The 24,367-nt window shown below is 37.6% G+C and overlaps 1 protein-coding gene across 1 annotated transcript in view; it reads right to left on the bottom strand.

Moving 5' to 3' along the window:
- Window positions 1-1,348: 1,348 nt before the first annotated feature.
- HPSE (heparanase) overlaps window positions 1,349-24,367 on the bottom strand; it is a 729,461-nt gene continuing 706,442 nt past the window's right edge. Inside the window, exons 11-12 of the mRNA XM_044059588.1 lie at window positions 19,194-19,340; window positions 1,349-1,628 (exon numbers count right to left, since the gene is read on the bottom strand). Coding sequence (XP_043915523.1) covers window positions 1,469-1,628; window positions 19,194-19,340 — 307 coding nt within the window. The 3' untranslated portion in view covers window positions 1,349-1,468. The remainder of the gene's footprint in view (window positions 1,629-19,193; window positions 19,341-24,367) is intronic.

A 24,367-nucleotide genomic window follows, 5' to 3' on the forward strand; every position in this document is an offset into this window, starting at 1 on the left:
AAGGGCAAGCCTGAGTGATCAAACAAAGCCAATGGCAGGTAAATCCTGATATGCTCACAAACAGTCCCGGATTATTGCTATTGTAAATTACATTTAAGAAAGAAATTGCTTACCTTTCTTAAATAATGCATTTCTAAAAGGGCACTTCTGTCTTCTTCTGTGTTGTCTCGACTATACTGATGTACTCTGCATGCGAATTGGACTTCAGTTACCACACTTGCGCAGTACATCAGTGCAAGAAAAGCGTTGGAGAAAACAAAATGTCTGTTGCTGTTTATTTTTTCTTAACTGATAAAAAACAGATATTTACAGGGACAGCACAAAATATGAGGAGATTCAAGCATGTTTCTGTTTTAATTTTCCAGAATATACCTGATTTTTCCTCATACTTTTGTGTGTCCTCTGTAACATATGCCAATAGAAAAGCCTAGCCACTTAATGGTACTACAGCGGCCGGACTTTTTCAATTGGTATATGCTACAGTTAGAATGGGCATGCTGGTTGGGCTGCCCAATCAGAGTGCTCATTTTTGAATAGCAATGAGCCGTTATTGTATAATTTCAGTTTTAATTGTGGGTGCCATTAATAACAAAATAGCAATCATTAATAACTTCAAAAGTAGACCAACTCTATTACAGAGCCACACCATCACTATCACAGGAAAAACTCCATCAAATCAACTGATGCAGTGCATATTAGTAAACATGTATCTCTACACATCATGTACTGCACTTCAACAGAAGTCTCCAATGAACTGTTTCAGTGTTTGATTGCAGTAACAGAAATATTAGTTTAAAAAAGGTATTATGTTTCTGTTTTAAACAAGCATGCTATTATAATAGGGGAAATCACTGCCTAAATGGTGATAAGGCCAAGTATACCCAGTCCAGTAAAATGTACCCATTCTGGTTTCATCACTGTGGTTAAAACAAGACAGTTTTGGATAACTTCAGTGTCACTATTGGTTACACTGAGATTATACTAGACACTAATACAGAAGTATTAGTGGCTGCATTTGCCATGAACTGAACCAAACAATCTTTGCAGCTAGATTTTTGGCTAAAATTAAACAGTTTAGAGAGATATGGATGGTGGGCTCCACATTAACATACTACATTCAGGCAGAATAAAAAATAAGACTCAGAGGTGGTATAAGAAAAAATTCAGCAGAATCACAATTGTATTTGTTAAAATTGCAAAAGGTAGCAGACTGAAATATGTATTTTATCCCTAACCTGAGTTTTTAGGTTGCTTTGTGTATCCATAGCAGGCTTTGGTGAGTACATGTAAACACCTGGCTGCTGAACTGTCCTGAATGAGCCAGAATTACCAAGCTAATAACAAAAGGAACTGTATACATCACATTTTATTACAAAAATATTTGTATTACAGCCTTATCACAGTGACTAGACTCTGGTTCTAGGTGGTCATTGGTGTACATCACAGTTTTGAAAAAAAGAAAGCAGGTTCAACTGCATGATGCAGCCTTGGCATCTTTAATGACATAAAATGCATAGGAAAAAGCTGGCAGTTCCAGGACAGTTCCTGGGGGAAGTGGTTTTCCTTTCAGTGCTGGAAACGTTCTGTCATCCACCATCTTAATGACTTGCCCATTCAACTGGACAGTTCTGCAAAAAGAAATTACAACATTATAGCAGGCAGGCTGGAATACACATATATTCCAAATGCATATACACAGCAGTTTAAAGATGCATTGAATGACAAATCTGATATCTGATATGCTCTTCATTTTTCAAAATAAGTAAACTTGACATGCAGCACTTATTCACGCTATTAAGAGGGGTGCCTTTTGATTATTTTTGGATGCAAAAACTATTACAAAATTCAAATATCTAAACAAACATCTGTGTCATATTTAAATGCAGCACATACAGGTATTAACAAAATGTTTGACAGCTGAACCCTTTGTACAGAGGACCTGTGTGGATGAAGAATCTACAAGAACCTAATTCACACCTATACTTTACAGAGCTGTTATCTTTTCCATTTATATCATTAATATACATGGAAAAACCACAGGAGGGTTCCACCAGCAAAGAAGCATAGTAGTCTCACTCAGAAATAATATAAGTATAAAATAGTATATAGCACGTAAATCAAACAGGGAAACGACCAACATGGCATAAAATGGGATCCATTTATTAAACAGATGGAAAAAGTATAAAAAGTGTAAGTGCTTTCGCACAGTAAATCAGATATATATATATATATATATATATATACACATACACACATATATATATATATATATATATATATACACACACACACACACACACACATATATATATATATATATATATATATATGTGTGTGTGTGTGTGTGTGTGTGTCTAACTTGCTTTTACAAGGTGTGTGTGTGTGTGTGTGTGTGTGTAATTTGACTTTGACCTCAGTACATAAATTACCACCTTCAGTGGCTATAAAAGTATCTGCCTAAGGACTAATGGCAAGTTTTCCACCATCACCTATCTGCTAATAGATTAAGCATCCCTAGCAGTCTTAATCCTTCAGCAGGAAAGTACGCTGCTGTCTCCATTCATTCATGGCTTGTTTTTGTCAAGCTACCACAGTGAAACAGAAAAACTGACCAACACTGGTAGTTTATGAATAAGTTACTCTTCTAATTAATGGTTCACATTTTCTTTTTAACATTTGGTTGTGATTGGTTAAATGCGGTATACATCTCTGCTGTTAACCATGAGCACAGCAACATGTGTATTATGATATTACCAAATGACTAATACTGCAATCTATAGGAATACATACTGAGGACAAGCCACATACTGTATTCTGAAGTAATACTTCATGCCAATGTATCCTTTAGAAATATTCACATCATTTTGTTGCATTGTTGCTGTGGAATAAACAACAATGAAATAGAATGGAATATTTATTTACTTTTTAATCTGCACAGTACTTGAGGATGAAACTACACTATATTAATAATGACTCTTCAAGACACAGCTAGTTACGCATTTGCCCAAGAAGTACTGCAGTTTAGGCAAAACAAATGCCAGGAGCACTGCTGAATATGCTTCACTGCTACTTCATGTGCTATATTTCATGAGTACACAATAGACATTTTCTTTAGGCACATACATAAGTGAAGAGACCAAACACAATTTGTACAATTCTACTTGGCAACAGACACTAACATTTGTTTCAGTAAAACTGTCTGCACAGTCTGGTAAGTCACTTTTGAATTTGAAAGAAACACCATCATAAGTGCAATTCAAATAGTATTACAGTAGAGAGTCGATTATCTGAATGTCGATTATCAGAACCAGCCTTCCAAAGTTTTCGGGTAGGAAAAATCATACAGTCTGAATATGTAAACATTATACGTATGTACTTGAGCATGTTTTTTGAGCTTGTAGCCAGCTTGTGTGTGAAAAATGTTATTTATTGTCCTTTGGAATTGCTGAATGATTGAAAAGTGTATTCCTGCATGCAGAAAAAAAACAAGATTTTAAAAGTTTTTTATCAGGTTCTTATATGTTTGATTATCCAAACAATTTGATTATCCGCACTACCCTAGGTCCCAATTAGTTCAGATAATCGACTCTCTACTGTATTTAAATGTATAGTATCACTATATAAATGTAAAATTTGGAATAAGCTACTTACTACCCCATATTTAGTTTTGCTGAGGATTTCCTATAAGATTCAGGATAACAGTATTTCTAATTTACCTGTGCCTCTGTGATAGTCAGGGTAGTGTTCCTGCAGTTCTTCATGGGCAGGTGCCACAGTAATGGTGGGCCTTTTGGCAGAACCATCTGTATGGCAGTCTGACTTTCCCAAATGGACACTGCCATTGGGACTCAACGACTCCTCACACTAGACTCTTACACAGAGATAAAGTTTATAAAACATATGTGGCAGTTACAGTGGCTGCAGGAAAAGACAGAGACAATGTACAACTAAATCTTTTCTTTCAATGGCAGAGACCTGTTATTAGAATAGAATCTAAAGGAGGACTTCCTTTTTGTGTCGACGATGTGTAAGCACTTATCCACAGTGCGACACACACTTTTTGTGAAGTTACATTTGAAACAGTTAGTTTAGCTGAAAAGTTCATGTCATTATTTGATGTCAAATCATAATGTGTTCCATTAAGTATGTTTATTGCAAAAATCTAATTTAATGTTATTACACAAAAAAAATTTTCTTGAGTTTTAAACTTCTGACATTGTTAATAATGAAATAATAATTTTTATATCAAATACAAACAAGTGCTTGACTTACAAAAAAGCATGGATGATGCAAAAATATGGAATGGGGTGTGGATGTTTTTGTGTGTTTACATTATTCCTATGATAAAGTCATGCATTTACCTAGTACTGTAATGATTAATGGTAAAACAAAAATGCTTAACTATGCAGGACAGCCAAAAACGCATTATTGTAGTACAGATGATCCTTTAATACAGGCTTGTCCTAAAAGAAAATGTGGAGAGGGTGGTTAGACAGGGCATACTTCTAGAACCTGCATAATGGAATGCATAACATGTGGCAGCAATGTTCATTACAGGTTTGAATGTAACCAATCATATGACAGAGGATAACGCAAGGAGGCTACAGAAAAAGATGACAGTAAATGATACTGAAGAAAAAAAAAACATGGACTAGACCTAATAATGGCAGACTGGTCGAATGCTTTCAATCTACCAAGACTTTGTAGAATGTTAAGGTTAATAATTTGAAAGAAAACGTAAGTAATAATGAGGAAGATTATGATAATTATAATAATGAAGGAAGTAACACTATTAGTAAAAGAGTAAGAAAAAGGAAAATAAAAACTGCTCAAAAAATTGGAAAAAAAAAAGGAAAATGTTAATTTCAGTGTGCCATCTTTGAATGTTGTTAACAGTCATTAATAATAACAGAAGATTAGCAGTGATTAATTACATGTAACAGGTAGATATATGTTTAAAGCATAGTACATATTTAAATAAATAAAAGAAGCAACAAACTGTAGCCATGTGGAAAGGAAACAGTTTGGAGTTTTGGAACTGATGCTTGTTCTGGGATAGCAACTTTGTTTAAAATTAAAATGTTATGTCTTACACATCATTATAGTTAAATGTTGAATAAACACTGCTAGAAATGCTGCGATTGTTGAAAAAAAAACACTTTTATTATCAAAGTGCTCTCGCTCACCTTAATATGAACTTCATCAGAAAAGCCAATAAAATTAAAAAAAATGTTTATGCAAAAAGTATACATAATTAATTAGATCATATAAAAATATACATAATTAATACTGAACAAAAGGAAATAAATTTATTGAGAGTAAGATTACATTTTTTCATACTGGTATAGCTGGAAATTGAGTATTCTTCAAAACATGCTAAAAGCATCTCAGACCATCTGCACAGGTGATGTTTTATTTTCTCTATGTCATATCAAGTTGCAAGCCAGTTGAAAAGTTTCAAGTGGATTCAAAATAGAAAAACCACTCCACCACACCCCATTACATAAACATACAAATTCTATGGTCAAACAGCTGAAGAAAAAATTAAAAAGTGAAAAATTAGGTATTACTCCAGCACAATAATAGAAACCATGCAGGCAGGGAGTCTCGGCAGAATACAGTAATCAATGACGTGTGGCTTGGGGGATTGTATTCAATGACTTGAAACCACATTCAGATTACATTTGCCAGTGGTAAGGAATCTAATGTTTTCCTCATCATCTACAAATCTGTGCAATTAAATGGAACCAAATTCATTGCATGAAGCACCTAATGTCAAATGTATAGGCAAAGTCAGGTCAGAATGTATCACTACCTCATCTGAAATTATATACTTCATCTCCATGATGACCCATTCATTCTTTCTCTGAATCATTCTGTAATAAAGCACTCGCTGAGTGCACCCTGTAGAAAGTATAACCAAAATCCAATGATAGTCATCCAAGTCTCATGGCAAAACTATATTTGTGTAACATCATTGGGTACAGGTGCCTTCAGTTTAGCCTCCATTTCATTTTGTGATTTTCACAGTTCATCCTGGTCAGTTTGTAACAGTATAATTTTTCCTCTTTAAAGAATTTACATTTTCATTGACTGACTCTGAGCACACAGCCTCTTAGCCTGTCTAGAACTCATTTTATATTGCTTAAATGGCCTTCATCATTATCATCTGTCTTCAGTATGCCATAGAAGTGGCAGTAATTGTTCAGGATTCCTTCTAATACACAGTCCATTCTCTTCTAACATATGACCGGCACAAATACCACTCCAGGTACCAATCTACAGTAGCTGAAAAGTACTTCATTTCTTTCAGTGGCCAAAAGCTGTTTTGTAGTTTCAGGCAATTTCATACAATACAGGTCAATCTTTGTAAAATGCTTCCCCTAATTAAAGATTTAAAAATAGTCTGTCCTGGGAAATATACACTGTGTAGTGTGCAACACTATTTACAGTGACCTGATACCCCCACAGGTCCTGATTTATTCAGTCTTCTTCAGTACAATCGACATTAGGTGTTGTCCACTCAGTCTCTTTAGCTTTAGACAAGATTCTTGCACATTCCAGTGTTTGCAGCTCTGTCTGTACATTAGATTTTAAGGCAAAGACAACAGTCTGTTTTATGGGCCTAGAGGATGACATTACACTTCAGGCTAATTTCAACCCTGGCATTTTTTGCTGTGTCAGTTGCATTTATAAATACTGTTATGGAATATGGTGCCAGTTTTGACAATTTTCAGGTGTGGAAACACATATTTCCCTTCTGACTTTAAACTTCCCATTTTTTAACAGATTACAAGTTTAAGCAAACTTTTTTGATGCATTATTTTCAAACAGGGGTGGTCTTACTGTGGCACCCACAAACAAGTCCAAGTTCCAACACATGCTTTATGTCTTCATACTTTTCTTAGGACCTTTAATATTACCAACAGGATTTACTTTCTCTCCTTTACAGTTTTTGGGGCACAATGCCAGCCCTTTCTAGATGTATGCCTAGAAAACCATGTAATTATGAATAAAAAGCTAGTAACACAGATCCAGTGTCTTAACATCATTATTAGCTTCACCCTAGCCTTTGTAGGAACAGTCTATACCATACATTTTAGTTAATATCAGTCACATCACGTAATCCTGTGAATTTCACATCAGTTTTTTATACTCATCTAGATTAGTTATATCAGGGCAAGAATCTCTTTCAGCATTTATCTTTACTAGGAAAATGTCCTCTGGTACCCATCATTAGTACCCTGGTTTTGTAAAGTTGCTTGTTTACCATTTATTTTTGTACACTCTTGTGATGTACCCTTACTTATGGTATCTTCTATAATCTTTTTGTTTAAAAAAAACCTATAGGACAGCCTTCCATATAAGAATCCTAATTTTATTTTCTTCTTGGGGAATTGAAAACATGGATTACACACTGCGTATTTAGTCATTTGTTTCTGTAATAAATGCATCTCTGACAGCAACTGCTTTCTTTGCAGATTGCTTTAATGTCAATTCTTTTTCTGGGAATTTTTTAACGTAGCGTCACATGACATTTACCACAAGCCTGTCTCTAATGCTTCTGTTCCCTGCCCCTCCAACAGTGCTAAGTCACTCTGTGTAATTAAGCTTATACTTTATAAAATGCTTTCAGTTATTTTATAACACCTTAAGCTCTTTGTAATCATCAGCATACCTCTTAAGTGTACCTCATTACAAGGAATGTACCTCATTTGGAGTCTTAAAAAGTTCATGCTCCTCGAAGTTCCACATTGAAAGGGTCTGTCACACATTCAGTTAAGAATTTTTTAAATGATATCCATGATAAATAGAAATTAATTCATTAAAAGATCTGTAAAATCAGCATATCTTAACCATCCTATGACCTTCCTGGTTGAAGCTGTTAGTAAGCCATGAGTATGTGTTCCACATTTTGACCATTTGTTCCACATTATGAAGACTAGTGTTCTGCATGTTGGAGATAGAAGGTTGAGAGCTATAGTCATCAGAGACTCTGAAAAATTCACAATGTTTTATAAAGTAAAAGAGTTCTCACATGATTTTAGCTTGTGTTATAAAATCAATAAAGAAAGTTGATATGTTAGATTGATAGTTTACCTGTGCATGAAATGCATTTCATACATGGCAGAAAACTAGTATAGCCCACACAGACCTCATATACAGTCATAGATCCCTTTTCCTTCATAGACATTCAACATCTCATCGATAGCCACTGTTTCCCTCACCATTGTCTATGATCTACAGTGGAAGATGACTCTGCAGTCAACTCCGACAGATCTTTAAACAAAAAACATGGCACATCTTCAAAAATGGTAAACAAAAAGAAGAGAGCCCAGAAATAACTTTTGCCACAGATGCTGCATGTGTAATGGCTTAATTAAAAATAAAAAAAAAATAAGTTTTTGAACCAATACAGCTCATATTATTTTCAATAAATGCCTACAACTTGCCAAACGTAACTTTATGAGATTAAAATTTCAACACACCGTCTATAGACCATTGCCACCTGAACAGTGGTATTGAATTTCTGAAACTCTTACCTAAAATGCAATTTATGAAAGTGTTTGTGAAGCTACATTTACAAATGGAACTGAGTAATGAGACGCAATAGTTTAACAGAAAGGTGCCTAAAACGACAACCCTAAAAATTCCATACTAAAATTTCACACAATTGAAAAGTCACAACCCTACATAACAATTAAACATAGAAGCTGATAATACATGAAAAGAAAACATTATTTTCAAGAAATTGCCCTTAATATTGTGCAAACATAACTATTTGAGGTCAATTTACAACATATCATCTACAGACTAATACCATCACCTAAATGATGACACTGAATTTGTGAAACCTAGATCCACAACATGATTTATGAAAATGACTGCAAAATTACATTTATAAATGGAACTGTGTGACAGTACACAGCAGTTTGACAAAAGGTTCCTTAAAATGAATAACCTAAAAAATACAGACTAAAATTCTACAAGGTAAAGTTATAATTCTACACAAGGATCAGTTAAAATGTATTGAGAAACCATGGAAAAAAAGTACATTTTTAACATAAAAAAACTTTCCCCAGATACTGTAAGCATGATGGCTTCACTAAAAAGCCTATAAAACACTCAACAAACACAGTTAACATTGTTTTAAGAAATGCCCATAACTCTACCAAACTTAACATTCTGAGCTCAAAATTTCAGCAAACATCTATGGACCATCACCACCTAAACAATGGTACTGAATCTGTGCAACTCTTATCCAAAAATGCAATAAAAACATAACTACCTCATAAATTACTAAACATAAAATTAAAATTTTAAGAAAAATACAAATGTTAATTTTATAAATGCAGTAAGACACTTGGGTGTGTGCTATTACCGTATGCCTAGGGACTGTACAGCATTCGCTATTAAGGTTATGTCTCACAACACTCCTGAACATCCAATAATGTCTGTACCATGTAAACCCTTTCATGCCCTGTTGCATATTTCCTAACTTGTGCAGAGGTCAATAAGTTTTTTTTACAGATACAAAAGAACTGACACTGACAATTTTTATTATGTGTGACAATGCCAGTTATACACTATAGTTCTTGTCTCTTATCACAGGTAGACCACTTCTCTTCAGTAGGGTCAAGTGCATTCAAATGTCCTACATAACCGGCTATCCTGCTACTGGAATATTATGAATCAAGATACAGTGCATGCAGCTCTCACTCATACAGCTGGAACGTTCTAGCATACTGGCACCAAACCACACTCTTTACAACTTTAGTCCTTTTTAAAAACACTCATTCATTTCTTATTTCACTTACGCTATGAAAATAAGAGAAAGGACTGTTTGTAAGAATTGTTGGTAATGTTATATGATATATGTGTTATATATTTCCATTGCACACACCAATTTTTAAAATATTTGTTTTCTGTGTTCATCAGATTCACATGATTAATCACCTTTTTAAATTAATTAATTTTCTATGTCTGTTACATGTGTGTTAATTTTCAGACTCTTAATGGTCTGATTGTTTTTATACCTCAAAACTCTAGAAAAAAAACTGAACTTTATATGGATTCATGCTGCCTCAAAAGTTACACAGTTGTTGTTGTTGTTGTGTCTTTTGTCTTTTCCCAGTTAGGGGTCTCAACAGCGGAACTCCGGACCGCTAATGATTGGCAGTAGATTTTTACGTGCAGAGTTGCCAGCCCTGACGCACAACCTTCAGGTACGCCTATTCACGCATGTCTCCACACAGAACACGCTTTAGCTGAGAATCGAACAGGACGTCTTATTGTGAGGCAACAATGCTACTGTATTAGTCATTTTGCCATGGTACAATTAATCTACTTCTTCCCAGTATACACAAGCACCATTTATCTCCCACTGAAATGTTAATCGCACTGTCCCCAGTACCATCTTCATCAGAATAAGTCTTTCTCTCATTCCTGCACAAATTTTTTGCAAATACAAAAACGGCCAGTTTTAGAATCAAAGACAGATCATGTACACACTGACCAATAATCGGTTTGTTGTCCAGGAACAACTATATATACATATAATATATATATATATATATATATATATATATATATATATATATATATATATATATATATATATATATATTTTTTAGACAAGATAAATATGCAGACCTAGGAGATATACGCATCTTGATTTTACCTGTTGCAAAAATACAAAGAAACATTCATGGGAATGTCCACATACAACAAGAACATTACATGCTATGGCATGATATCCCATTTATCCTAATCCAAACTCTATAGTTTCACTGAAGAGCAATGAGAACAGTGACCACTAAATAATGTAAACAATATAATAAAAAATGGATCTCTATGAAAAGACAAGATGCAAAATATTGGAAACATAAAAGATACCAAAAAAATCTCAACCTGAATGGGCTTATGAAAAAATCGATACCTGTACATTGTGCATTATGACACTTTCAGCTCTGGCCATCTAACTCCTATGATGTAAATGTAAGGGTATCCCTTGTATATCCATCTTCAATTGGTATCCTGTCCAATGAAAGACCAAAGCTGGAGGGCAGTTGAGGCCCAGTAGGATTCCATTCCTTCTAATGATACCGCTGGCACAGGTGAAATACTTTCTTTTGTTCATTGGGTGGGCTGAATAATCTGGCAGTACTGTTATTATTATTACAGAGTTTTCACTAAGAAGGATAATGCTTCTATCCTTATATGACTAAAATAACCATTATTTTGCAAAGCATGTGTATGGGGTGGCCAACATGAAAATGTAGCCATCCCACCCCCAAGTACTCATTCACTCTTGATGTTTAGGTGCTTTGGTGGTAACTAACAGTCGTACCATATGCCTCTGTAACATTATCATCTTTTACACTTTCTGGAACTCTTGTCAGTATCTGGTTTCCATAAGCTGCTACTGAACCTCTCAAAGTTTCCAATTCTGTTTTGCAGATACTGTAATATCCCTTTTCTGAAATGACTGTTGATTATTAGAAACCAGCTTAAAGCCAATCTCACACACAAATGGCTCCTCAAAAAAAAAAAGAAAAAAAAATGTAAAAGACCCTGGTAAATCAGAATTTTACTATGTAATTCTTTAAACCTCCTGTGAAGAATGCCCATAGGAACATATAAATGACCCCTTAATGACATAGAGGTGCTCCAGCTACATAGCTTCTTAATCTTTTGAATGCCCACTGACTTTTCATTTTTTTACAAGTGTTTATTAAAACACTCAGGCCAATAAAGTCAAATCTCACTAGCTGCAGACATGACATGTCTTGCCCTTTTTGTCGGCTTGCCAGTTATATTGTGGACATAACATTTTTTAAAAGCTGAGTAGCTGGACTGAAATACTGGCACATATGGCACAGTCTAACATGTTTCTTTCTCTCAGGAAGCAGACATAGTACTTGTATGTATTTTGGATCTCGACTATCAAGCATCTACAGGGACACTTACAAGGCTTTAGTCTTCTAAGGTCTATGTTCGGCTACCAAATTGTAAAATAAGCAAACCACAAAGCAGTGAACAGGAAAATCAACAAAAAAAAAAACATTGAATGGCCATAGTTGTCCAATAACCAGAAAGTAATGTTATACATAAGTAAGTGAAGGGAAACCTTTTAAATTTTCCCTTTCCCCCCACTGTAGTGCAATCTCAGAGTTGGTATATATAGTTGGGGGGCGCAGCCCCCACCTTGGTTGATTGTGTGTGCAATGCTTGCCAACTATGGCCATTTGATGTGGGGGGTTTTTCAGCTGATTTTCCCATTTGCTGCTTACGTTTCGCGGTTCACTTATTTTACAATTCGGTAGCTGAACATAGACCCAGGTTTCCAGTCATCAAATGCAGAAGCTTTTCCATGATGAATGTAAGAATAAACAGCCAAACTGTGCACATGGAAGTACAGGGGCTAGACCTGTTCTCTTACTCCAGTGCATGTGATTATGGTGTGCACTGTATATGCATTGCAATGCTGAGAGAAACATACTGTGAATCAAGGAGGGTAGAAGAGAAAATCCCAACACCTACCCACTACAGAAAGTCCACCAAAGCCAAACCTACTGTGAAGAAGAGACCTCTCTCAAATGCACACACAGATATGTCAGCATCAGTCGTAACTTACAGGAATAATGTCTAAAGTGCTCCATTATATTCCTGGAAAGTAAAAAGATGTCCTAGCACAGCTTTCTGTACAGCCCTAGAAATGTCTATCCTACTTAAGATGCTACCATACAAAACAGGCTCATCCTACCTGGATAAATGTTCTCATATAACAGGAAATGAAATATGCAGGACAGTTGCTACTGTTCTAGAAAGCATCCTCACCACTACTTGTAGAATGTTATCAAATATTCTCTACTTAAAGAAAAGTAGTTTTCTAGCCGGAAGGGAAAAGCTGCTTGCTCACTAGGTCACAGTGCATGCCTTTTGCAAAAGAAATAAAGAGCTGGTCTGATTTCTTAACAAACATATTCCTTTCTATGTAATGCTTGAGCTGCCTGTGCATACTCAAACTACATAACAGTCCTGCCTTTTTATTCTAAAACCGTCAAACAGGGAGCTGAACACAAAGATTCAAGATTCCCTCAGAAACCACTTTATAGATGATAAAGGTATTAATCAACAAAGAAACACTGTCTTTAAGAAAGTCTATTAGAGAGCGCAAAATTTCAGGGCTTATCAGCAAATATATGTATAGAAATAATCAGAAAGACAGCTTAATGTTATTGTAGAGAACAACCTCCCACGTGCACTGCTGAATTCTGCCATAAGCCTTTAAAAAAAGGAGCATTCAGTCTTTCTTAATGACTGAATGTTTCCTACCTGGTGAGTCAGGATGTACAAATATCTTTGAAAAACACATCTGTCTGTTCAACTAGATTACACGAATGGGAAATGATGAGCAGGATGAAGGAGGAAGGTAAGCATAAGTAGTCCATAAGTGTGGTAATATCAACTGAAACTGACTGAGTGCATAATTTTCTTCTAATATGGAAGTCAACTCTGGATTTTTTCATGATATGTGAAATTGCTACAAGATGGAAAAATATTAACTGTGGGATATTAACCTCAACACTGCTAAAAGGAGGAGTGTCAAAACAAGGGTGGGACAAGTGAGGCACCTGACCTCAGTGACAACTTCAGATGCATAGCTAGGTCATCTGGTCTGGTGCTCTGTACAGTTCATCAATCTGGTGACCCCTTCAACTCTAACTTAAACAGCAAAAAAAAAAAATCTTCTCAAAGTTGAGGACTACAAAGGTCCTGTCTTCAGAAACTGTATTGCTTGCTAAAAATGTAACAAATGGCTTGCTGCAGTTAAATACTACACCCAAAGCCATAATCACAAATACATTATATGCATGAATGACGATACTGTATTTGCAATCATGGCTGAAGAACTGAACAGCTTCATGTGTGGTACCACACCATTAGCATATGAATGCTTGTACCCTTACAACGTGTGCCTAGACAGCTGCCCCTTTTACCTCACCTTACCTATGCCTCTGGACAACTTGTTGGGGGTGCTGAATATTGTAAAAAAAAAAAAAAAAAAAGTCAGATCATTTACAAGCTGTCACTGATTATTCATAATTGCAGTAGCTTGTACACTGTTTATCTGTCTATACATCCTTCTTTTTAAAGAGAGTTAATTTAACATGCTGGCTACATAACTGGACATGCTCCTTTAGCAAAAAACACCACAATGTAAGGAGCTAGAGAAGTGAAAAAGCACAAAGCTTACATATGAGTCTCTGAATTCTCAAATGTAGCCAGACTCCAAGAATCATATTCAAGGCAACAACACCTGATAAAGATGTGCAATCAGCACCAACTGTTTGTGGCACAGTTGGCCACATCAGAAACATTCTTGAGGCATTCCATTTGAACATAATTTATCAGGCCAACTATTCCAAAGTCAAAGACCTAGATTAAGAACTAGCAAAAGTATGTTACTGCTAGTTTCATCCCATACACTTGCTTATTTCCTAGAAGTATCCCCTAACAAAACAGACTGTTTTTCTTGTGTAAGTATCATGGAAGTGATCATCCTTAGCCTGCCACTGGTGTTCTGCACAGACACCAACTTTTTTTACAGGATGTTGCTTCATACTAGACTGCATGTCTCCCTTTATAGCTCTGCCTAACATGAGAATTTTAAGGGACTTTGATATGTATGGGACACCACAATAAAAGTACCTTAGACAGTTGCACGTATAAACTATCCTTTACCCACAGCTGGTTTGCTGAACCAAGTTATTTCTAACATTTCTGTCAAACAGGACACATAATTAATATACCAGAGACCTTTTTCATTACCTCAAGTTCTACCACAGCTATTTTGTGATCACTGTAATATTTTATAACTGGTAAGCTCTTATGTTTTATAATTTTTTAACATTAGATTTATTCTGTCCACTGTTTATCATCTGACATTTTTTTCCAGATATTCCCACGAGGAATGGTTATACACTTGTCATGATGTGCACTGTGATGTCACATGGTAACTACATAAAGAAGCTTCCCCTGTGACCACCAGTTCATCTCCACACCTTTAACAAGCATCATACTGCACATCAAGATCAACTGAAAATTTGGCACCCACCTTCGCTAATGACCGACACACAAGTATATACTTACCCAAAGTACAGGGAATCCAACAGGAAAGATCAGGTAAGGAGACTACCCACACACAGGCAGACATGAGGAAACTGTGTCTGACCCATCAAGGAACTTCCTCTTTGCAGGTCGACTAATACAGTAAGAAGATATCAATTATCCCCAACATTAATGGACCCATACATAGATCCTAAAGTTCAGCTGAACCACAAACAATAAAACCACATGGGTAGAAGAAGTTGAAGAATCACACGAGAACCAAGAAAAAGACGAAACTGAGGAAGATCAACCACTAAGAATGTAAATAACCCTTGGGTGAATTCTCATATCAGACAGCCAAACAACCCCAAAGAAGACAAGTACACCCATCAAACAAAAAGTTTAAGTCCCCCAAAGGAACATATTTCCATGTGGAATAGTGGCATCTCTCACCAAGGCGGCTGCTAAATCGTTCAAGTGCTAAGTTGTCATCCTGTTCCCTTACCCATGTGCAAGAGCAGAGCAAGCTACTGCCTCCCAAGTGGAGACCAGACTCAACAACAGGAATCCAGAACAACCCAAATGCCCCCCAGTAAGTTGACTAAGGAGATATAAAGTATCTCTGTGTTCCTGTGGGGAATCACTCCCTACTGCACTTAACTGGGTGGACTCACATCAGCTCCTGACTCATGCAGGACCCTAGCTGAAGTCTGGCAGGACCAAGAAGACAATGGACTGAACAATTAACCAAAAAAGTTTGCTCACCATTGAGGGACGACAAACCTGACAAGGCCCAAAAGGAGATATTCAAGCTATAAAGGTTAAGAGCAAGCCTTAATGACCTCTGGCCACAAGAAGCCAATGGAAATCAAATTTTTGAAGAGGTACGAGGTATGAAACAGCCAGGAATATGAACCTTCAGGGAAGGGATATGACCACAACTGCCTCAAGACATCCTTAGCTCAGTGGAAAGAGGAGAATGTGCCGTCACTATTTTGTACAGCAACATGTCCAATATGTGCAGTAAATTCTCATTCTACACATACAGCCTTCCAGAGCAGAGGTAGTTAATTTGCTTTCATCTTTATTACTATCTGTATATGGCTCCTCAGATGTCTGAAGCCATTTCAAAGGAATGAGGGCATCACTCATCACATCATCAAAGGCAAAAGCCAGAATTGTGAAAAATAAATTTTGCTTGCTTGCAGAAACCAGAAAGTCATTATATATATATATATATATATATATATATATATATATATATATATATATATACATATACTTCTCAGAGCTGCACATTATTAAAGTGGGAGATGAAAAAAATCAACTACAGGTCTCATGTTTTGTAGTTCACTGCCTTGACCAATGTGCTACAATAACTAAATTACATAATGTCAAAGAATAAGTGTATATTCATACACTCTACTACACTACACACACGCATGTGTTTTCTATACATGTACTTATTTATTTTATTTTACATTTGTTAACAGGGAGAGTCCGACTGGATACATGTCCATTTTCAGCAGAGGCCCGGGGAGAAAAGCTCCACATGTACAAAAGATGCCAATCAATATTCATGGTTACATTGAAAAAAATGTAAACATTTTAAAAGGTGATTATACATATACATGGTTACACTGAAGTTTAAGATCTTTATAGGTTTATAGTATGAAGTATGTACAGAAATTATTGGACAGGTTGTGAGAGTATAGAATGACATGAAACTTAGATAGATGTCATTAATGACAACCAGGAGAAAAAAAGGTGGTTAGTTAAGAAGGGAGTTATTGGAAATTAGATGTAGAAGGTTAGAAAAACATGTGCTTAGAATATCTAGGAAAACAGGTTGCTATAGAAGAGTTAAAAATCAAGGTATGAGAATGGTTAGGATAGGGAGTTAGAAACAAAGCATAAGAAAGGATAGGATAGCAAGTTAGGTTAGATTTAGTTAGTATTGTTCTAAAGGTTGTTGAGTATTATAGATAGTCTGGGTGGGTTTGGTTTAGAAAGTTTATTCAAATAGGATAAGGAAGTTATTTATATCGCATAGTTTACCTACTAGGGTTGTATGTATATTGTGTTAGTCTGGGTTTACACATGGACATAGTGTTAAGATCTGGAGAGAGCATGTTGCATTTTTTACCAGCTGAGTTGGAGAATAATGATTCTCCAGCTGAGTTGTTGGCTTTGGCAGATTGCACATGCATTTTGTTGGATGAGCAGAGGGGTGCTAGGTTGCTGTAGGGGGTGATAATGTTTGTCAGAATGGGTGTACTGTTAGGTTGGTAGAGGATTTTATGAATAACTATGAGTTGGTTGTACTGTAGTTGATTGGGTAGTTCTAGCCAGTCTAGTGTTTTAAGATTTAGACAGTGATGGGTTCTGTAGGCTGTGGCTGTGGCGAATCTAGCCATATTGTTATAGCAGCTATCTAATTTGTTTAGGTTTGATTTCCATAGTTTTACGAAGATGGGTGAGGCATAGAGAAGGGATGATAGGAGATGGGTACGAGCTATGGCTGTTCTGGCAGATGGGGGACATTTATCCTACTTGTATACACCAATAAATGGGCAATGATACTGTGATAAACATGTTAATCAGTAACACCGTTTAGGCTTTTATCAATAGTTCAGAGTAACGGTGAGTGTGGAAGAGAGGTGAAGAAGAGAGTACCGGCAGGGTGGATAGGGTGGAGAAGAGTGTCAGGAGTGATTTGTGACAGACAGGTACCAGTAACAGTGAAAAGGAAGGTCTGCAAGAGGGTAGTGAGACCAGTTATGTTATATGGGTTGGAGATGGTGGCATTGACAAAAAAAGGCAGGAGTCAGAGCTGGATGTGGCAGAGTTTAAGATGTTAAGATTTGCATTGGGTGTGACAAGGACAGACAGGAACAGGAATCAGAATATTAGTGGGTCAGCTCAGGTTGGACCGTTTGGAGACAAAGCCAGAGAGGCGAGATTGCATTTGTTTGGACATGTGCTGAGGAGGGATGCTGGGTATATTGGGAAAAGGATGCTAAGGATGGAGCTACCAGGTAAGAGGAAAACAGGAAGGCCTAAGATAAGGTTTATCGATGTGTTGAGAGAGGACATGCAGGTGGTTGATGTGACAGAGCAAGATGCAGAGGACAGGAAGAAATGGAAACAGATGATCCACTGGGGCAACTCCTAATGGGAACAGCCGAAAGAAGAAGAAGAAGTAACAGAATTTAGGCATTTCTATTTATCATTACTCTATGCACATCATCAAAGCACTTACCACTGCTTTATGCATGTCATCAAACACTCAAATGCCATAACTAGTCACAGGGAAACTGCTTCACTTACAGTTAAAAGGTACAAAAAAATTCACATACTGCGCATAAAAATGTACAATCACAGACCCATGAAAAACAACTTTCCTATCATATACCAAGTTCTAATAAATTAGATAAAAATGAAATAAGAAAAGTTAACATTATAAAAAGTAAAAGAAACATCACAGCCACAACCAGCCAAGTGGAAAAGAAGCATTGCTGGCAAAACAGACAAAATTCTAGATAACTATGTTAAATAAGATCAAACGAATTAAAACATAACTGGACCAGAAAAAATAAAATGTATGCACGCTGCTTACTAAATGACTGAAGTAATACGCCCAAATTACCTTTTGCCATAAAAAATGCAAAAATTACCTCAAAAGTACAGCAGAAAATCACCCATGAGACAGACAGACAGCCTGTCCATGAAAATCTACACGAGATACATAAAATCCTATTCAGCCGATAATTTAGGAAGCACTACCCCACAATGAAATGAAAAGAAACAGTCATTCCAAAAATAAATAAATAATAAATAAAGACACAAACCATGGATAAAAGGTAAGAGTTTGGTCTGTATTAAACAAATAACATGTGACGTAGGATTAAGGAACCTGATACTAAGACTTGTTCCCAAAAATAAACAGTACATGGCATTTCATTTTTACACATCGGACTCCACAAGTTACTAACACAAACACACATAATTAATAAAGATATAATCCACAGTAATTTCATATGTGGACCAGAAACTTTGCCCAGTCCATCACTACTTACTGAGAAAGCAATTTTTCTTTTCCAGCAGGCAGAAGCAGGTACTGATCTATGGTCTTATTAAATAAGGGTTCCAGAACTTTTATGTCTTCAGTCTTGTTACTCAGATTCATTGCAAACATTGTAATGGCACCTTTAGGATAATCTGGGCTGCAAATACAAAGAAAATATTTTATAACAACATTCTAAATGATAACCAGATGCACATGAATATAAGAAACAATGTGATGCAATTAATGCAGCATGCTACTTGTCTTTACTGTGGCCATTCATTCATTCATTCATTTTTTTTAACTGGGTAGGTGGACTGATCCAGGGACCCTTTTCATCCATGATCTGAACCATTTAGCAAAACAGTAGTAGAGAGTATTAAAACATGCAAAACAGTAAGAAAAGAAAATATATATCAGATTCATGTTTGAGTGTGTATGACTGATGATAAAACATTAGGTAGTCACCATAACTTTCCATCTGTGTTGTCCACTTTCATTCTTCCTCAACTAAGGGGTTTGAATCCAAGACTCGGATCCGACTTGGATGCTTCTTCCATAATGTAGGATCCTAGAACTCTCAAGCTCTTCCCTCTACCCATAACACCCCACCAACCCACCAAACCTCTGATGGAGTTTGCTGATCCTAGATACAACAGGAAAGTGAGAACTTGAAAAGGGAAGCTAGAACTCAACATAAAGAACAGAGATTCCTAGAATACTCTTTGATCTCTCCAGCAGAAAATAAAGGAGGGGGTAGTGGACAACACAGATGGAACGATATAGTGAGTACATAACTTTTTAATTTGATGATGCCATTTTCATTAATTTCTCAACTGACGGGACAGAGTCCCCAACTACTACAACCCCAGGAGGACCCTAAGGAAGGATATTCCAGAGCACCACTAAGCTAAAAGCTGCTCTGCTCCTAGAGATCAGATCCAGCTTGTAATGAGTAATAAAAGTATTAGAATTAGCCCATATTGCGGCTGCACAAAATCATCCAAGGATGCTCTAGAACAAAAAGCAGAAAACACTGCCATTGACCTAGTAGAATGGCCTCTAGGAGGTTTTGGTACAGGTAAACCCAATTTTCCATAGACAAAGATAATACAGTTAACCATTTGGCCAAAGTAACTTTACATACTGGGTTGCCTAATTTGGCAGAAGAAAAGGAAACAAACAATTGTTCAGATTTTCTTAAGTCTTTGGTTCTATGAAGGAAGAAACAAACTTGTCTATGCACATCCAACAGATGCAACATGTACTCTCCTTTGTTTAAGAAGTTTGGGAAGAAAACTGGGGGATTAATGACCTGGTTAAAATATGACTCAGAAGCTACCTTTTGTAGAAAAGATGCGTTAGTTTGGAAAGGCACCCTGTCCTTGTGAAAATTTTGATAAAGGGGTTTTGAAGACAGAGCCTGGATTCAGATAGTATTCTGACCAAGGTAACAGTCACTAGGAATATGGTCTTCCAAGACAAAAATTAAGGTCAGCTTTGGCCGAAGGTTTAAAGGATGGTTGAGTCAGGGCCTGAAACATAATATTTAAATCCCAAGGAGAAGTAGGATATTTTAATTGGGGGTCTAAGTAGAAAAGTTCCCTTAAGGAAAGCTTTGCAAAGTTTAGAAGAAGCTAAGGTAGTGTTATTTATGCCCAGATGAAAATTGGAAATGCTGCCAATTGAACTTAAATAGTTGAGAAACTATCTTCTTCATTGAAAATCATAGCCAAAAAAATCAAGGAGTTGGGATCGGTGGTGAAAAGAGGTTTTTGTTTAGGGTCCAAAGAACAAATCTTTTTCATTTACTCTTGTAACTTTTCTGGTGGAAGTCTTATGAAAAGATAAAATATGATGGATGGGGGAGGACAGCCTGTGCTGTCTAGCGATCAGTGGAACTGGGAAAACCATGCAGTCAATTGAGGCCTGCTATGTCTGGGAGAATCATGCCTGCTGGGTGAGACAGGTGGTCTGGATTTGGATCTAAAATCCAGGGTGGATATACAAGAGAAGATCTGGTGAGGCCAATAAGGAGCAATGACGATAACTGTGCTCTTCAACCGGAATGCTTTCTGTATAAATTTAGGAATGAGGGGTAATGGGGGAAGGCATAAAAAAGACCAGAGGGCCAAAGGTGAACTAGAGCATCTCTTGGTGACTCCCCGGTGTGGGATCAGGGCAAAGAACTTGCTGTATTTGTTGTTGAGGGGAGAGGCAAACAGACTGAAGGACAGTTGGCCCCACTGATGGAAATCCTCCCCGCCATTTCAACACACTGAGAGACCAATCGCGAGGCAAAAGAATCGACCTGCTTAGTTTGTCAGCAATCACATTGGATTTCCCCAGGATGTGCATTGCTATTAGAAAACAATTGGAAGAGATCACCCACTGCCAAACTCTCGAGAAGTTTTGAGAGTTTGGCAGTGGGTGATCTCTTCCAATTGTTGGATGGAAGAAAGAAAGGCCTCCACCACTAGGAGGACATCTCTCATCTCCAGGACACTGATATGCATCTTGGCCTCTTCAGAGGACCACGCACCTTGGACTATCCTTCCCAAGCAGTGCCTCCCCACCTGAGCTGGAAGGCATCCATGGTTCAGTGCTAACTTTACCCCTCTCTCACCCCCTAAAGGGCCCATCTCTATGCCGGTAGAATGTAAAGTTCCTCTAATCACGGCTGCACAGGTAAAAACTACACTCTCCAAAGCCAAGAACACAGCATCCATGGGACCTGACAACATCCCAGGCTGCGCTCTACACAAACTACAGAATGAACTGGCACCCCACCTAAGTACCATATTCAATCATAGCTTCACCTCAGGCTTTGTGCCTACTGAATGGCGCACAGCGATGGTTATCCCACTACACAAAGGGGGAGCCACCACAGACCCCGGGAACTACCGCCCCATTAGTCTGACGAGCCTGGTCTGAAAGGCTATGGAACGTATCATCATGGAACTTCTAAACAATGATATTGGTAACCTCCAAACTCTGGACCCCACACAGTTAGGGTTTGTAAAAGACAGATCATGTCTCCTAAACCTGATAGACTTCTTTGAAGAGGTCACCAAAGCCGTAGATGAACAGCCTATCTAGATCTCGCCAAGGCTTTCGACACCATCCCCCATGCTAGAATTATAGATAAACTCACTGAACTAGGTATAAATCCCTATGTCACAAAATGGGTTGCCAACTGGTTCACTGACAGAACCCACACTGTGAAAGTAGCAGACTCCAAATCCGACTTCAGACTAGTGACAAGTGGAGTGCCACAGGGTTCAGTCTTGGGTACTCTCCTGTTTGGTATCCACTTCTCAGAAGTACAGGCTAACACAGAAAGTCTTTGGCTAATGACGTTTGCAGATAACTGCAAACTAGTAGCCATAATTGAAACTCCTAACGATGTGGACATCCTACAAAAGGGCCACACTGAGACCGATGCCTGGTGTCAAAGCCATGGCCTCAAGCTCAATGCTAAAAAGTGCATTGTCATCCCTTTTGGTAAAAACTCTGTACTCATGAACTACCACATAGGCGGTAGTCTACTTAACACCAAAAATGTGATGAGACCTTGGGACACAGGTGGACAGCAGTCTCTCCTTTGATAATCACATCACCACAGTAGTCAGGAAATCCTTCTACGTGGCACACATCACAAAAGGTTTCTCATCCAGGAAAAAAGAGGTCATTGTTCCCCTCTACTCATCACTCATTAGAACCACTATAGAGTACAACACCTCTTTTGGTATGCACCTCACAAGGCATCTTCAACAACTAGAAAGGCCACAAAAATACCTCACAAAGAGGATTACCGGCCTCAAACAGATGCCCTATGCAGGCCATCTCAAAAAACTCCAGCTTTACTCCATTGCATATCGCCTACTCAGAGGTGATCTCTGACTAACATACAAAGCTATGTCAAACCCAGAGCTGTTGAACATGCTCCACTTAAAGAAATCCCAATCCCTCCGAGCTACACGCTCTAGGGACCTAAACCTTGTCACCACAATAAACAGAACATGCTGGAGGGATAGATTCCTGTCCCAGAGACTTCCCATACTCTGGAACAAACTACCTATCTATATGAAACAAAGCTCCTCATTAGCACTCTTCAAGAAAAATCTTGATGATTGGATGGGAGATAGGAAATTTACTCAGGGGATCACTTCTGCGGCTCTGCTCAACAGGGGCACAGGAAAATAATTTTCTTGGGTGGCGAAAGCCAGTGTACCTTTTTGGCTAGGCTTTTATAGGCCTTAGCGCCAATAGCCTAGCACCTACCTATGAACCTATGGTCACCATGGCCTTGGAAAAGGAAAAGAACAAAGAGACGGCCCTCGTTGAGCCGATTTGAATGAATCCACCATAGAAGGTAACTCTTGCATGCTTGAGTGATCTTGAGTGGCATGTTAATGGATGTTGGAGAATGGACCATTGAAGGATTCTCATATGGAATCTGGCCAGTGAGACAAGAGTGATTGCTGCTACCATGGAACCCAAAGCCTGAAGTATCAGTCAGGCTGGAAGGGATGAATTTTGAATCACTTTCCTGACCTGGGATTGTAGGGTGTCTATTTGAGATGGAGGGAGAGAAGCCATCTGAGTTACTGTATTCAAATGAGCACCAATGAACTCCAGACTCTGTGCTGGTGTGAGTTGAGATTTGTTGTAACTGACTGATATTTGCAGATGGGAGCACAGTTGGAGTAAGTAGTCCCATGCTTGAAACAGTTGATGCCTGGTTGAAGCAGTCAGGAGCCAGTCATCTAGATATAGAAATAGTCAGAATCCCAGCTGTCTCAAGTAATATGCTATGACTGCCAAGCATTTGGTGAACACCCTGATGGCTGTGGTGAGACCAAAGGGCAGTGCTTTAAACTGATAATGACTGACCCCAGCCGGAAGTGTATGTATCTCATGAAGCACCTGTTCATCTTAATATGATAGCATGCATTGTGAAGATCTATTGAGCACATTCAGTTGTCCTTCAGCAGAAAGAGCAGAATGGACTGTACCATAATCATCCAAAACTTTGTCTATTTTGGTACCAAGAAGAATCTTGGATAACTTCCAGACACTTTCTGGTCTGAGGGGACCTCTTGGATGACTCTTTTTCCTAGCAGCTTTTTTATTTCTAGAGAAGCTGCTTCCCTCTGACGTGTAGAACATCTGGGATTTTCTTCC

This window comes from Protopterus annectens, chromosome 17.part0 (genome assembly GCF_019279795.1).
Source record: "Protopterus annectens isolate FY-2018-M chromosome 17.part0, PAN1.0, whole genome shotgun sequence".
NCBI classification, from domain to species: Eukaryota; Metazoa; Chordata; order Ceratodontiformes; family Protopteridae; genus Protopterus; species Protopterus annectens.